Here is a 14,672-nt window from a genome sequence, read left to right as displayed (position 1 = left end):
CATAATAATAATACATTGTTTCCCTTTAGCGAAGTTCGACCCTGGTAGTGCCAGAGAGTGAAAATTTAATTCATTTTTAAAAATAATAATAACATTAATACAATTTTCGGACTAGACAAAAAAAATTTAGAGGGAAAAAATGACCGACGTAAACAAAATGGTGCCAGGTTGTGAAACAGTCAGCGTTTGTGACCACCACATTCTATTAGTTATGTTGGTGGTTAAGTATTCAAGATGGGCATCATGACGTCGATGTGAAATTCAGATTCTGATTCGCACCTGGTGGTGAAGTGACTAGCTATGCGTGACCTAGTTGAACGACCTGAAAAAAAAAAAGTCCAGTGATGTATGATCTGAACGAATTAATCGTAGTTTAAAGCGGCGCAAATGTTCTCACTGCTAATGAAGATTGACGGTAACGGTCTTAGAAAGTAGGCCGCCATTACGTGGAATGTTCTTGGCATTTCCGTAAGCTTTCTCCTTTTGTTAGAGCGCATTCTTTTTTTTTCCTTTTTGCATCCAACTTCCAAGATTTATATGGCACGTGAGGCTGAGTGGTGTTACCTGCTTGACCTCTCAACTTTGTGGGCTCGAGTCTGACAAGGAATTTTTTAATTGGAGATTTCACTCGAATTGTGTTTGCTGAGTTATCCACTCCCCCCCCCCCCCAAACCACCCAAAAATAGGGGGGGGGATAGTATCATAGTAACAACTGACCTCACAAACACATTCAAGGCCCTAAACATTCCTAAACATTCCTAAGATTCTCGTTCCATATCAGATGGCAGTACTACTGCAGACCAGCCACGTTACCAGAACATTCCTCATAGACGCTGTTAAATGGACTACAATGAATTTTGTTTCTCTTTCACGAATCTCAACCCTAACAGTTCCAGAGAATGAAAATTAGTTCATTTCTACCATGATAATTTCAATGTAATACTAATAAAGACTTGTAAATCTGATTGTCCAATCCAGGCTCGTTGAATGATTTATGTGAGCCTTGTAGACCATGTCTTGTATGTTATAAACTTTTTGACTGCTTTTCAATTTGAGTAATTATTTTGCATTGGTTTCTGTGCGAGGAAATGTGCGACTGATGACGTGGGGCGGAGCGAGACCAGTTGTTATCTATAACGATTGGTCTCGAGTGGAGTAGATTCTAGATCACCAGATGACCTTTTCCATTGCACCTATAGCACTACTGTAACTAAAATAAGGGTTTCAGAATCTAACATGCCAATAGGCCCTAAATGTTGGCATGGCTGCTGGTAACAGTCTACTGCACCTACAGAACATTTACACTAGTTATGGCATTACTGGAGACTCACATATTAAAAGTGAATAGGTCATACTGTGTCAACAGGAAACGATTAATTTATCTTATTTATTACTATAAATTAGGGGTGCACCGGATAGTATTTTTTGATATTCGGCCGGAGCCGAATATTGCCGAATAGTAAAAAAATGATATTCGGCCGAAGCCGGAGCCGAATACCAAAGTGTCTTGTAAATAGCTTGTGTTGCTGAACATTTTACGAAACTGTTAAATAACATGTGACCTATATTGGTTGGTATTCATTGTTTTCCTTTTATATACCTTATTGTGTTAAACTCTATTACTGATTGATTTATTAAAGCTTAACACGGACCTAAAGTGTGTGTATCACGTGATAGACGTAAGGCAATTTTTCCCCACCGTTCGGATTTAGATTCATTTAAAATGGTTATTACTAGCACTAATTTAGATTAGTATCGCAATCTTGGTCTTTTCGTAAATACATATTATTCTAATTATCTTATCTTATAAAATACAGACGTTACTTCAAAAAAGAAGATGATTACGTCCTATGCGTCATGCATGTTAACCAATGCCAACTCACTGGTTATCCTGACTAGCTCAGGCAACCCATTACATGCTCTAATAGCACTAGGGAAGAAAGAGCATTTGTACAATTAAAATGATCACATTATTTGACATATAATCAGGGCCGGATTTAGACTTGATATGGCCCTACTCTATTAGAGACGTTATATATTCGGTTTTCGCATAAAGTAAGGAAACATATTGTTACACAATTGAAATAAACTTGAACTTAAAAATTACATTTATTCACAACAAACATATTATCGACAATTTTATGGGGGGACCTCACAAAAGTACGGGCCATAAGTTATTGCATGTGTAGCCTATGCGTAAATCCAGTAGCAAACGTAATTAATAAATTAGTTCACTCTCAAATATGTGATAGATGACAGAATGAGCAGCTAACAAGTCATACAAAATAGCTCCTCTTAAACGGCTTAGGATCGGGTTTGAATCTCGTGGGAACTGGGGCGTGGATTTCTTGGCATGTCCTTTCCCTTGACTCTTTCATGTTTATGTCTTGTCCAGCAGTTAAGTGGGATGTGGCTGCGCTGGTCACTAACGACCCTCTACGTACTGCAGCTGCTGGTGCTGTCCAGCATGGTGGCCGCCTACATCTACAGCAACATGTCCAAGACCTCAGCCCATGAAACACCACAGAATGTATCCCAGGTGGCTGCCGTGGACTCAACGGCCCAGGAGCAGAAAACCGGACCTAGCAATTCAGAGCCACAGGTATGTGCGGATATGTCTGTACGTCTGTCTCTCTAATTGACGGTTTGTATATTTATCTCTTTAGCTGCATAATTGGTCAAAATGTACATTAGCGTGTACTCTGTCTCTGTCTCTTCCCTGTGTGTGTGTTTTACTTCTAGTTCTAAATATGTATTTATTTTTATTGCAAAGCAAAACTGTTACTTAAAAGGAAGTAACTGGAGATTCGTATATAAATCATACACTTTTGCGTTTATTTATTAATTGATTTTGTTTTTGTTTCTAGCAAAAGATATACCATTTTTTCCCACTACAATCATTTAAAAAAAGACGAGCAGACTTGAAATAAACAACTTCAAATAGCTGTTGACCTTATCTATACATTGTTTATTTCGATAGTGTGAGCACTCTTGAGTTTATCAGTTGAGTGCCTTTTTTTTTCTTTCTTATATTGACTCAACAGACAGTCCCGGGGTGTAAATCTAATGAGCCAGGTCCTGGAGTGTAGACCCAGTGTGTTTGGTCTCAGAGTGTAGACCTAGTGTGGTTGGATTTGATGTTTCAGAGGGATCAGGGTCACCAAATCAACCGAACAATCTGTGAGGTGGTGCAGCAATACATGTACACATTTGGTCTAGCTCTGAGTAGATGATTCCATACGTAGAGCTGAACAATGTATGGTAATAAAATTTACGGACACACTGTATACAGTCGATAGTTTTGCTTGTTTAAAATTATATCATTTAGGGGGAGGGGGGTTGCTTCAATTGAAACAAACAAAAAAATTAAGTAATAAGTACATGCCCCCCCCCCCCAAAAAGGAGATTCAAAAATAGAAAACAATGAACTGACCTGTCAATGCACAACTAGGATGTATGATCAGCCATTCTTTTACAATAAAGTGCTAATGGTGGCCATTGGTGAAGGGTTTATCTCAAATTTACATAATAGACACTGACAGATAGACACATTGATAAATTTATACATATATTTGTAGATAGTTAGATAGATAGATAGATAGATACTGCAAGTGTGAAAGAGGCGGGTATCAATTCAGAGGAAGATAATAAGAGAGAGAGAAAAGTCGAGTAAAAGAAGTAGGGGAAATATAAGAACGAAACAGAGAGAGAGAGAGGGAGGAGAGAGAGAGGGGAGAGAGTAGAGAGGAAGGGAGGAGAGAGGAAGGGAGGAGAGAGAGAGGGAGGAGAGGGGAAGGGAGGAGAGAGGGAGGAGAGAGGAAGGGGAGAGAGTAGATAGGAAGGGAGGAGAGAGGGAGGATAGAGAGAGGGAGGAGAGAGTAGAGAGGAAGGGAGGAGAGAGAGGAAGGGAGGAAGGAGAGTGGGGGAGAGAGAGAGGGAGGAGACAGAGGGGAGAGAGTAGAGAGGAAGGGAGGAGAGAGAGAGGGAGGTAGAGAGGGAGAGAGGAGAGAGGGAGAGAGGAGAGAGAGGAGAGAGAGAGAGAGGGAGGAGAGGGGAAGGGGGTAGAGAGGGAGGAGAGAGAGATGGAGGAGAGAGAGGTGGAGGAGAGACGGAGGAGAAAGAGCGGAGAGAGGGTGAGAGGAGAGAGAGAGGGAGGAGAGGGAGGGAGAAGGGAGAGAGGGAGGAGAGAGAGGGAGGAGAGAGAGGAAGAGAGAAAGGAGAGAGAGGGAGGAGAGAGAAGGGAAGGAGAGAGAGGGAGGAGAGAGAGGAAGAGAGGGAGGAGGGAGGGAGGAGAGAGAGAGGGAGGAGAGAAAGAGGGAGGAGAGAGATGAAGGAGAGGGGGAGGGAGGAAGGAGAGAGGGAGGAGAGAGAGAAAGACAGAAGAGAGATGGAGAGAGGAGAGATAGAGGGAGGAGAGAGGGAGGGAGGATGGAGAGAGGGAGGAGAGAGAGAAAGGCAGGAGAGAGAGGGAGAGAGGAGAGAGACAAGGAGGAGAGAGAGAGGGAGGAGAGAGGGAGGAGGGAGTGAAGGAGGGGAGAGAGGAGAGAGAAACAATGAGGAGAGAGAGGGGGAGGAGGGAGAGAGGGAGAAGTGATGGAGAGAGGGAGGAGATAGGGAGGGGAGAGAGGGAGGGAGAGGGAGGGAGGAGAGGGAGAGGGAAGTGAGAGCGAGGAGAGAGAGAGGGTGGAAAGAGAGGGAAAAGAAAGTGAGAGGCAGGAGAGAGAAAGGCAGGAGAGAGAGAGAGAGAGAGGGAGGGAGGCTGCCAACATAGTTGTTTAGATTGAAGTCTGTAGTCAAGGACGTCTCATTTCTAGGACATCAAATTGACAATCTTCTTTGATGTAATAGAAACCCGAAGAACAAGCGACTTAAGCCAATACCTCATCTATGAGTTCTACACACAGTATCAATTCAGAGGAAGATAATAAGAGAGAGAGAAATGTCGAGTAAAAGAAGTAGGGGAAACATAAGAACGAAACAGAGAGAGAGAGAGGGAGGAGAGAGAGAGGGAGGAGAGAGAGAGGGGAGAGAGTAGAGAGGAAGGGAGGGGAGAGGAAGGGAGGAGAGAGAGAGGGAGGAGAGGGGAAGGGAGGAGAGAGAGAGGGAGGAGAGAGGAAGGGGAGAGAGTAGATAGTAAGGGAGGAGAGAGGGAGGATAAAGAGAGGGAGGAGAGAGTAGAGAGAAGGGAGGAGAGAGAGAGGGAGGAGAGAGAGGAAGGAAGGAAGGAGAGTGGGGGAGAGAGAGAGAGGAAGGAGACAGAGGGGAGAGAGTAGAGAGGAAGGGAGGAGAGAGAGAGGGAGGTAGAGAGGGAGAGAGGAGAGAGGGAGAGAGGAGAGAGAGAGGGAGGAGAGGGGAGAGAGTAGAGAGGGAGGAGAGAGAGATGGAGGAGAGAGAGGGGGAGGAGAGACGGAGGAGAAAGAGCGGAGAGAGGGTGAGAGGAGAGAGAGAGGGAGGAGAGGGAGGGAGAAGGGAGAGGGAGGAGAGAGAGAAAGACAGAAGAGAGATGGAGAGAGGAGAGAGAGAGGGAGGAGAGAGGGAGGGATGAGGGAGAGAGGGAGGAGAGAGAGAAAGGCAGGAGAGAAAGGGAGAGAGGAGAGAGACAAGGAGGAGAGAGAGAGGGAGGAGAGAGGGAGGAGGGAGTGAAGGAGGGGAGAGAGGAGAGAGAGAGAGAGAGAAACAATGAGGAGAGAGAGGGGGAGGAGGGAGAGAGGGAGAAGTGATGGAGAGAGGGAGGAGAGAGGGAGGGGAGAGAGGGAGGGAGAGGGAGGGAGGAGAGGGAGAGGGAAGTGAGAGCGAGGAGAGAGAGAGGGTGGAAAGAGAGGGAAAAGAAAGTGAGAGGCAGGAGAGAGAAAGGCAGGAGAGAGAGAGAGAGAGGGAGGGAGGCTGCCAACATAGTTGTTTAGATTGAAGTCTGTAGTCAAGGACGTCTCATTTCTAGGACATCAAATTGACAATCTTCTTTGATGTAATAGAAACCCGAAGAACAAGCGACTTAAGCCAATACCTCATCTATGAGTTCTACACACATTATTTGAACCATCCCACTACCAGACGCGGCCTTAGGGGATGGCGTGTGCAGCAACCGGCCAGGGCCCCGTGGCTGAGGGGGGGGCACCCGAGATAGGTGATTACTTTGTCACCGTCAGCGTCGAATACCAGACCAGTTCTCATCAACGAGGACTTACTACTCACTATATCCTAACACCATGAGAGCTCTTAGCATGACTTGTTTGGTTTCGAAGTACCGTATTGCCAGATACGTAAGGTACAACCTTAGGCAACAATAATAAAGACTACCACGAGAAGGACGGTGTGTTAAAAAATAAAGGAAATTTTCCTTTTCAGACCTTGTGGTCTACTAGGCATATGATCTGTTTCTGTGGCCTACGGTTAACGAGGGTGTCATGTGGCCAGCACAACGACCAACCGCCTTTACTTTTTCCCCAAATAAGGTCAGGTAGCCATTAGAGGTGGATGGACTCAGAGGCGCCCGAAGATTCCGAAATTAAAAATCCCAGTCTTCACCAGGATTAGAACCCAGCACCCAGTCCGGAAGCCTAACGCTTTACCGTTCAGCCTCTACAGCAGCGGTTCTCAACCTTATAAGCTCAACGACCCCTTTTTACAACCCCCCCCCCACTCTGCCGCGACCCCCCCCCCCCACACACACACATACAGCAATAGAAGAATAGACAAAAACAATTCATATTTTCGATGGTCTTAGGCGACGCCTGGCAAATCGTCAATCGACCCCCAAGGGGGTCGCGATACACAGGTTGAGAACCCCTGCTCTACAGCATGATGTGTTACGGTTTATATATGGACTATGCTTACGGCTCCCGGGCCCGCTTATGCCACGCGCCTGTTGCCCCAGTACTGCTAAGGCCGCCTCTGTTCCCACAACTTAACACACTTTCAACCAATTTATCTTTGTTTTTTCAGGTTCGGCTAAAGCCTATATCGCTCGCTTACTTGAAAGAGAATTTGAAACACGTGACATCGCAAGCAGATTTCACGCGCCTGTTTGTCGGGCTGGATGTAAAGGATGCACAGCTCAGCCAATTGTTAGAAGGAAATCAAAGTAACCTTGACTACAGCGACAACTTCCGGATAGCGGAGAATGGGAGTAGTCTGCAAGAAGTAGAACTTGAGAGCCCCGATTATCAGAATGACAATGCAGCCTCGTTTGAATCAGAAGGTTAGTTTGTTTTTTAATTTGTCAGTGATTTATTAATGTATTTGGCTAAATATGATTATTTATAAATATAGCATAATTTTAAAAAATTAATAAAAATAGTTGACCTCCTTCAGTCGTAGAGCGACTGAGGTTTATCGCGAACACTTTTTCATGTGACTGTGGAGCCCTTTTTTGGAGAAACATTCCCGTCCACAAATATCGCAGGTTAAGATGGTTTTTGCTTTGGTGGTAGAGGAGCCTGCCATTTTCCATGTGGCTCACTTTTCTTCCAGAGCTGAGGCCCATGTTTTCTCGGTGTCCATAGCTTTTTTGGTTACCGTCTCTCTCCTACTAGTGCGGTCTAAGGCTATGTCTTCCCAATGGTCAGTATCAATGTTCACTGTTTTGAGGTCCCGTTTTTATTATATCCACGTAACGGAGGTGGGGGCGACCAGTTTTTCTTGAGCCAGACGCGATTGTCCTCCATCCGGCGAACATGTTCTTGCCAGCACAAGCGGCGTTGTCTGAGGACTGTAAAGATGCTGGGAATACCTGTTCGCGCAGGGATCTAAGTATTTCACACTCTTTCATTTGATTTTCAAGATCCTTCAGAGACATCGCAAATGGAATAAGTTTATTTTCCTCTGTCGCTTTGCGTAGGTGGTCCACGACTCACTGCGTACAGTAATGTACTTGTTTGTCTTGTTTTACATTTTTTTTAAATTCTGCTTTTTGTTTTTGTAGTGCAAATAGCACCGAAAACTGAAGCGAGTGATTCCCTTCCACACAAGCATGCCACCATAACATGTGTAATTACGATATTAAGACCAAAGTTCATTTTTTATTTCTTATTTCATTAATGTTCTCTGTTTTCCAAATGTTCACTTCTTCATTCCAAATGTTCACTTCTTCATTCCAAATGTTCACTTCTTCATTCCAAATGTTCACTTCTTCATTCCGAATGTTCACTTCTTCATTCCAAATGTTCACTTCTTCATTCCATATGTTCACTTCTTCATTCCGAACGTTCACTTCTTCATTCCAAATGTTCACTTCTTCATTCCGAATGTTCACTTCTTCATTCAAAATGTTCACTTCTTCATTCCAAATGTTCACTTCTTCATTCCAAATGTTCACTTCTTCATTCCGAACGTTCACTTCTTCATTCCAAATGTTCACTTCTTCATTCCGAATGTTCACTTCTTCATTCCAAATGTTCACTTCTTCATTCCAAATGTTCACTTCTTCATTCAAAAGTTTAGTTTTTTCTTATTGACTCCAGTGTTCCAAGCAGCTGTGCATCACGCAGCTGAGGATTCTACAATGCAATATCCATGCAAAGTACCCACACCCTACATCCACTGCATCACCGACCCTCTCCAGCCTCTCAAGCTTTACCTCCCGGAGTGCGTGCAGCTCCACAGGTGTATGAACTTCTCGGGCTGCTGCAAACCCCCAGACATGGAGTGCGGCCCTAAAAAAGTGGATCACGTCAGAATGGCATTTTTAGTAAGTAGATTGACATTTGTGTTAAGTAGTGTGACACTTTAGTAAGTAGCTTGACATTTGCATTAAGAAGGGTGATATTTTAGTAAGTAGATTGACATTTGTGTTAAGTAGAGTGACAATTTATCAAGTAGTTTATCATTTGCATTAAGAAGGGTGATATTTTAGTAAGTAGATTGACATTTGTGTTAAGTAGAGTGACAATTTATCAAGTAGTTTATCATTTGCATTAAGAAGAGTGACATTTAGTAAGTAGATTGACATTTGTGTTAAGTAGAGTGACACTTTAGTAAGTAGTTTATCATTTGCATTAAGAAGGGTGATATTTTAGTAAGTAGATTGACATTTGTGTTAAGTAGAGTGACAATTTATCAAGTAGTTTATCATTTGCATTAAGAAGAGTGACATTTAGTAAGTAGATTGACATTTGTGTTAAGTAGAGTGACAATTTATCAAGTAGTTTATCATTTGCATTAAGAAGAGTGACATTTAGTAAGTAGTTTATCATCTGCATTAAGAAGAGTGACATTTAGTAAGTAGATTGTCATCTGCATTAAGAAGGTTGACCTTTAGTAAGTAGATTGTCATTTGCATTAAGAAAAGTGACATTTAGTAAGTAGATTGACATTCGCATTAAGTAGAGTGACATTTAGTTGGTAGATTGACATTTGGATTAAGAAGAATGACATTCTAGGAAGTGAAATGGCTATTTTTCTTACACACATGTACAAAGACATTAAGTTTTGTTTCTTGAATTGCTTCAATCATAATTGACTTAAACATGACTGAAGCCACTGAAGGATTTAGTATAGAAAGTGGACTCTCTGACCTGACCAATACTTGGTCGTTAATTGTTTCTTTATAAGCTCTGTTGATCTGGTTGTAATGTACAAACCGCATTCAGACAAAAAAAAATCCTTCACAAGTCCTGGAAGAAAAAAATTTAAGAATGTTTAAACCAATAATTATGCAGATTAGAGTGTTTGCGATTTTTAAAAAAAAACTATATTGATATGTAAAAGATGTTAGTCTATAAACGACCTTGTACCCTATGAATGTTGGTCTATAAACGACCTTTAACCCTATGAATGTTGGTCTATAAACGACCTTTAACCCTATGAATGTTGGTCTATAAACGACCTTTAACCCTATGAATGTTGGTCTATAAACGACCTTTAACCCTATGAATGTTGGTCTATAAACGACCTTTAACCCTATGAATGCTGGTCAAGTGATGTGCAAAAGTAAGTATTAATTAGAAAGGGAAAGGGAGTTCATGAAGTCTCGACTACATCCATGTCTAACATTAGCGAGAGACGTCACTTAGCAACAGCACGATGCTAGGTTTTAGCATCATTTGTCTGGTAATGTCAAGATTAAATCCAGTGCTAGTCGTCTCCCTTTGGCAGCAGGCGTACTTACCTGTTAATTGATGGGCCCCAGGTGCTCGCTGGGAAAGGGAAGGGCACTCTTCAGTCGAAGGATGTGATTTCGGAAGAGTCAGTGCTTGAATGGTCCTGGGTTGTCTCCCGTCATTTACAGATTTGCAGTACAGATATAGATCTAGTTAGATAAATATTTCATAAATATACAATAGTAAATAAATAAATAAAATAAATATAGATACAAGATATACCAACAAGACATTTTTTAGCTACATTATTTAGCTATGTTGGACTTGGAGGCGCGGTGGCTGAGTCATAGAGCGCTCAGTTTCCGAACCGATAGGTCTTGGATTCGAATCATGGTGAAGACTGGAATTTCTAATTTCGGGATCTTCATGGCGCTTTTGACTCCACCCATCTCTAATGGGTACCTGACATTAGTTGAGATATTGAGCTATGTAAAGTTTGCATTGTTTGGATTGAGATATTGAGCTATGTAAAGTTTGCATTGTTTGGATTGAGATATTGAGCTATGTAAAGTTTGCATTGTTTGGATTGAGATATTGAGCTATGTAAAGTTTGCATTGTTTGGATTGAGATATTGAGCTATGTAAAGTTTGCATTGTTTGGATTGAGATATTGAGCTATGTAAAGTTTGCATTGTTTGGATTGAGATATTGAGCTATGTAAAGTTTGCATTGTTTGGATTGAGATTTTGAGCTATGTAAAGTTTGCATTGTTTGGATTGAGATATTGAGCTATGTAAAGTTTGCATTGTTTGGATTGAGATATTGAGCTATGTAAAGTTTGCATTGTTTGGATTGAGATATTGAGCTATGTAAAGTTTGCATTGTTTGGATTGAGATATTGAGCTATGTAAAGTTTGCATTGTTTGGATTGAGATATTGAGCTATGTAAAGATTGCACCACTTTCGTAGATGTAGGAATTTTACAAATCAAATGGCCATGATCATGGGCGTAGCCATGAATTGTTTCGGGTGGGGGGTTTGGGGGGGTATTCCCATTCAAGTCAATTTCTTTTGCAGCTCCTTCCATATTTTGATCACTGCGTAAACTATAGACAAATATTTAAACAACCTGGTAAAACGTCTATAACAAAAAACAGTAATCTGCTGAATGGCCCAGGTCACAGACGGTAGACGTCAACTCTTCTTTCCTCGGTAGAAGTTTTTGTGGTCCTGGGGGTGGGGGGGGGGGAGCTTCGATGGAAGTCTTGTTTTTCTTTTATTTTCTTTATTTATTTCTTCGCACCCTTTCAATCACTAAATTTGTTTTGAGTTTTAGTCCCTAGGGAAACTGTCGGGAATGAACTGCCCTCCCTGACACGGGGGGGGGGGTGTAACTCGAACGTAGCCGAGAAATTTCAGCTTCTTACAGATTCCCTTCATAATTTGTAACAGTAAAAGTCAAATCGAATCAATTCATTTCAACCAATAAAACGTCATATTTATAGCGGGACGTCACACCGAGGATATTATCTCGGTAAGGTCACGAAGGTCACCGAGAGAAAAGGGGAGGGGGAGGGAAATTTATTTATCCCCATGCCTTGCCATGGCGTTTCAGGTAAACACCCCTTCATTTGTGTTTATTGTCGACGCCCCGTCATGTTATAGCCCCCACCGAGATAAATGCTCTTGATTTTATTTCCCCTCCCCCCTCCATTATATTTAACCTTGCTTCAAAGATGGTGGATAAAAGTACCACCTAGATGACACCGAGAACCATTCAGGGTTACGGCTATCATAATTGACTAAAGGGCTCACAACTCACAAAAGAGTTCCAATGAAAATGATTACATACGCGCACGCACGCAGGCACTTACACTAACGCACGCGCGCACCCTCCCTTCCCCCTATTCCCAACGCAATCTTTTAGTGTCTAGACCTAAAATTATGGTTGCATTTAATGGCGTAACGTTTTATGACACAGCACGCTCTGGGTGTCAGAAGTGGGATAGACTAAAAATTGAGCTACTTGGAAATACTCAGACAAAGCGTTGCGTACACGGGACGTGTTATAAGACAGCTAATACCGTTAAAGTAAAACAAAAAAATGTCATAAAATTGAAATGGTTGATAAGATATTACATAGCTACACTTTCTGAGATATTTTTTTCTTCTGATAACGCGAATATCCAGCCATGATACCCAGTATTGTGATCCGGGTATATTATATTAATATATAACATATAAATTAAAGAATTTCAAGTTACTGGTTCTACAAACATAATAAATACAATATATTAAAATGTGTAAAATTTACTTCATTTTGCCACTATAGTAACAAAAAAATAATTTCAAAATGCTTTTTTTTTTTAAAAAAAAAGACAATACATTCTTTATACAACATACGAGCAATTATTTTGCTATTAATATCTGATGAATGTTAAATTTATTTTGAAAAGAAGAACATTTTTTACCCCACCTAATCTTCACCCCTCCCAGAGAAAACAATCCTGGTTAAGAAATGGTTATAAATCTACTAGACTTTATACTATTCTAATGATAGGTCTTTAGACCTAGACACAGAAGACGGTGCGCAATATGTTCCTGAACATTCATTGATTAAACTCTTGAACGAATACCGTAAGACATATAGTCTGTTGGAGCGAAATTTAAATTTATACATTTCCTTTTATCCTTCGAAAAATGTAAAACTAGAGTTGTCCATGTGCGACCAAAGAGCTAGTAACTCTTTTTCCAACCATATACATCAAATCTCACATTTCTAGGAAAATCGTTAGAGCCGTTTTCGAGAACCCTGTCCACCTAGGTTTCCCCCCCCCCCCCCATTCGGAATGTGCGACCTGAATAAAAGTGTATAATAAATAGAATGGACTTGCATGAAATGTTTGAAACTGTAGCAGTCGTGTCTAAACGTTGTAGTGCTATTTGAAATGAAGGATTGATTATATACGATGATTGATTATATACGATGGTTGATTATATGCGATGATTGATTATATACGATGATTGATTATATACGATGGTTGATTATATGCGATGATTGATTATATACGATGATTGATTATATGCGATGATTGATTATATGCGATGATTGATTATATACGATGATTGATTATATAAGATGATTGATTATATAAGATGATTGATTATATAAGATGATTGATTATATAAGATGATTGATTATATACGATGGTTGATTATATGCGATGATTGATTATATACGATGATTGATTATATAAGGTGATTGATTATATAAGATGATTGATTATATAAGATGATTGATTATATACGATGATTGATTATATGCGATGATTGATTATATAAGATGATTGATTATATAAGATGATTGATTATATAAGATGATTGATTATATAAGATGATTATATGCGATGATTGATTATATAAGATGATTGATTATATAAGATGATTGATTATATACGATGATTGATTATATGCGATGATTGATTATATGCGATGATTGATTATATGCGATGATTGATTATATAAGATGATTATATGCGATGATTGATTATATAAGATGATTGATTATATAAGATGATTGATTATGTAAGATGATTAATTATATGCGATGATTGATTATATGCGATGATTGATTATATGCGATGATTGATTATATGCGATGATTGATTATATAAGATGATTATATGCGATGATTGATTATATAAGATGATTGATTATATAAGATGATTGATTATATAAGATGATTGATTATATAAGATGATTAATTATATAAGATGATTGATTATATGCGATGATTGATTATATGCGATGATTGATTATATGCGATGATTGATTATATAAGATGATTGATTATATAAGATGATTGATTATATGCGATGATTGATTATATGCGATGATTGATTATATGCGATGATTGATTATATAAGATGATTGATTATATAAGATGATTGATTATATAAGATGATTGATTATATGCGATGGTTGATTATATGCGATGATTAACTGTGAGGCGATTAAGTGTGAGGCTTGTCACCAAAGGGAAGTGGGCTTAGTATTTTAGTGATCTGTGATTTAACAAGAGAAATATTAACATGACAAACATGACTATACTTTTTGAAAAAGCTAATTATCATTCATGTAATTTACATAGCGATTGTTTTTTCTCTTAATTATTAATGAATGTTAGATTAGAAAACAATGGAACATTTTGACCCCGTCCAAATCCTGGCGTATAGAATGTATAGTTCTACTACAGTTTATAAAGTCCAATGATAGACCTTTAAATCTAGATTTAGAAGACGATGCGCAGAATGTTTCAATGCATTATTATTTTTTTAAACTTTCCAATGAATGTGACATAGTCCGTGCAAGATAAACATGTTCTCGTTCTCTAGCCAATTTTTTTTTTTCTTTTTAAGTTTTAAAAAAAAAAATTATAACGGCCAAAACTAGAGTACTAATTCTTTACCCAACGATATACAGTAACTGTCAAATTTCTAGGAAAATCGTTTTAGGTTTCTGTTTCTACGAAGTTATGAATTGAATAGAGGTAAAAAAAAAAAAAAAAAGAAAAACATGTGGCTAATTTATTTTTACTGGAAGAACAACTATCTTGTGTATCTACAGGTGGAAAAG

General features: G+C 39.9%; 1 protein-coding gene across 6 annotated transcripts in view; it reads left to right on the top strand.

The window, feature by feature from the left end:
- The window catches only part of LOC106075612 (uncharacterized), a 104,720-nt gene that overhangs the window by 67,145 nt on the left and 22,903 nt on the right, over positions 1-14,672 (top strand). For 3 of the 6 annotated variants that reach the window (XM_056038567.1, XM_056038566.1, XM_056038564.1), the window contains 3 exons: positions 2,399-2,602; positions 6,943-7,198; positions 8,460-8,686. In XM_056038567.1, coding sequence (XP_055894542.1) covers positions 2,408-2,602; positions 6,943-7,198; positions 8,460-8,686 — 678 coding nt within the window. In that variant the 5' untranslated portion in view covers positions 2,399-2,407. Of the gene's footprint in view, positions 1-2,395; positions 2,603-6,942; positions 7,199-8,459; positions 8,687-14,672 lie in introns of all 6 variants that reach the window. The other 3 variants (XM_056038568.1, XM_056038565.1, XM_056038563.1) reach the window with 1 other exon arrangement.

The sequence above is a fragment of the Biomphalaria glabrata genome, chromosome 8, assembly GCF_947242115.1.
Source record: "Biomphalaria glabrata chromosome 8, xgBioGlab47.1, whole genome shotgun sequence".
Taxonomy (NCBI): Eukaryota; Metazoa; Mollusca; class Gastropoda; family Planorbidae; genus Biomphalaria; species Biomphalaria glabrata.
The sequence above is the reverse complement of the archived record's forward strand: the minus strand, read 5'-3'. Positions and strand labels throughout refer to the sequence as shown.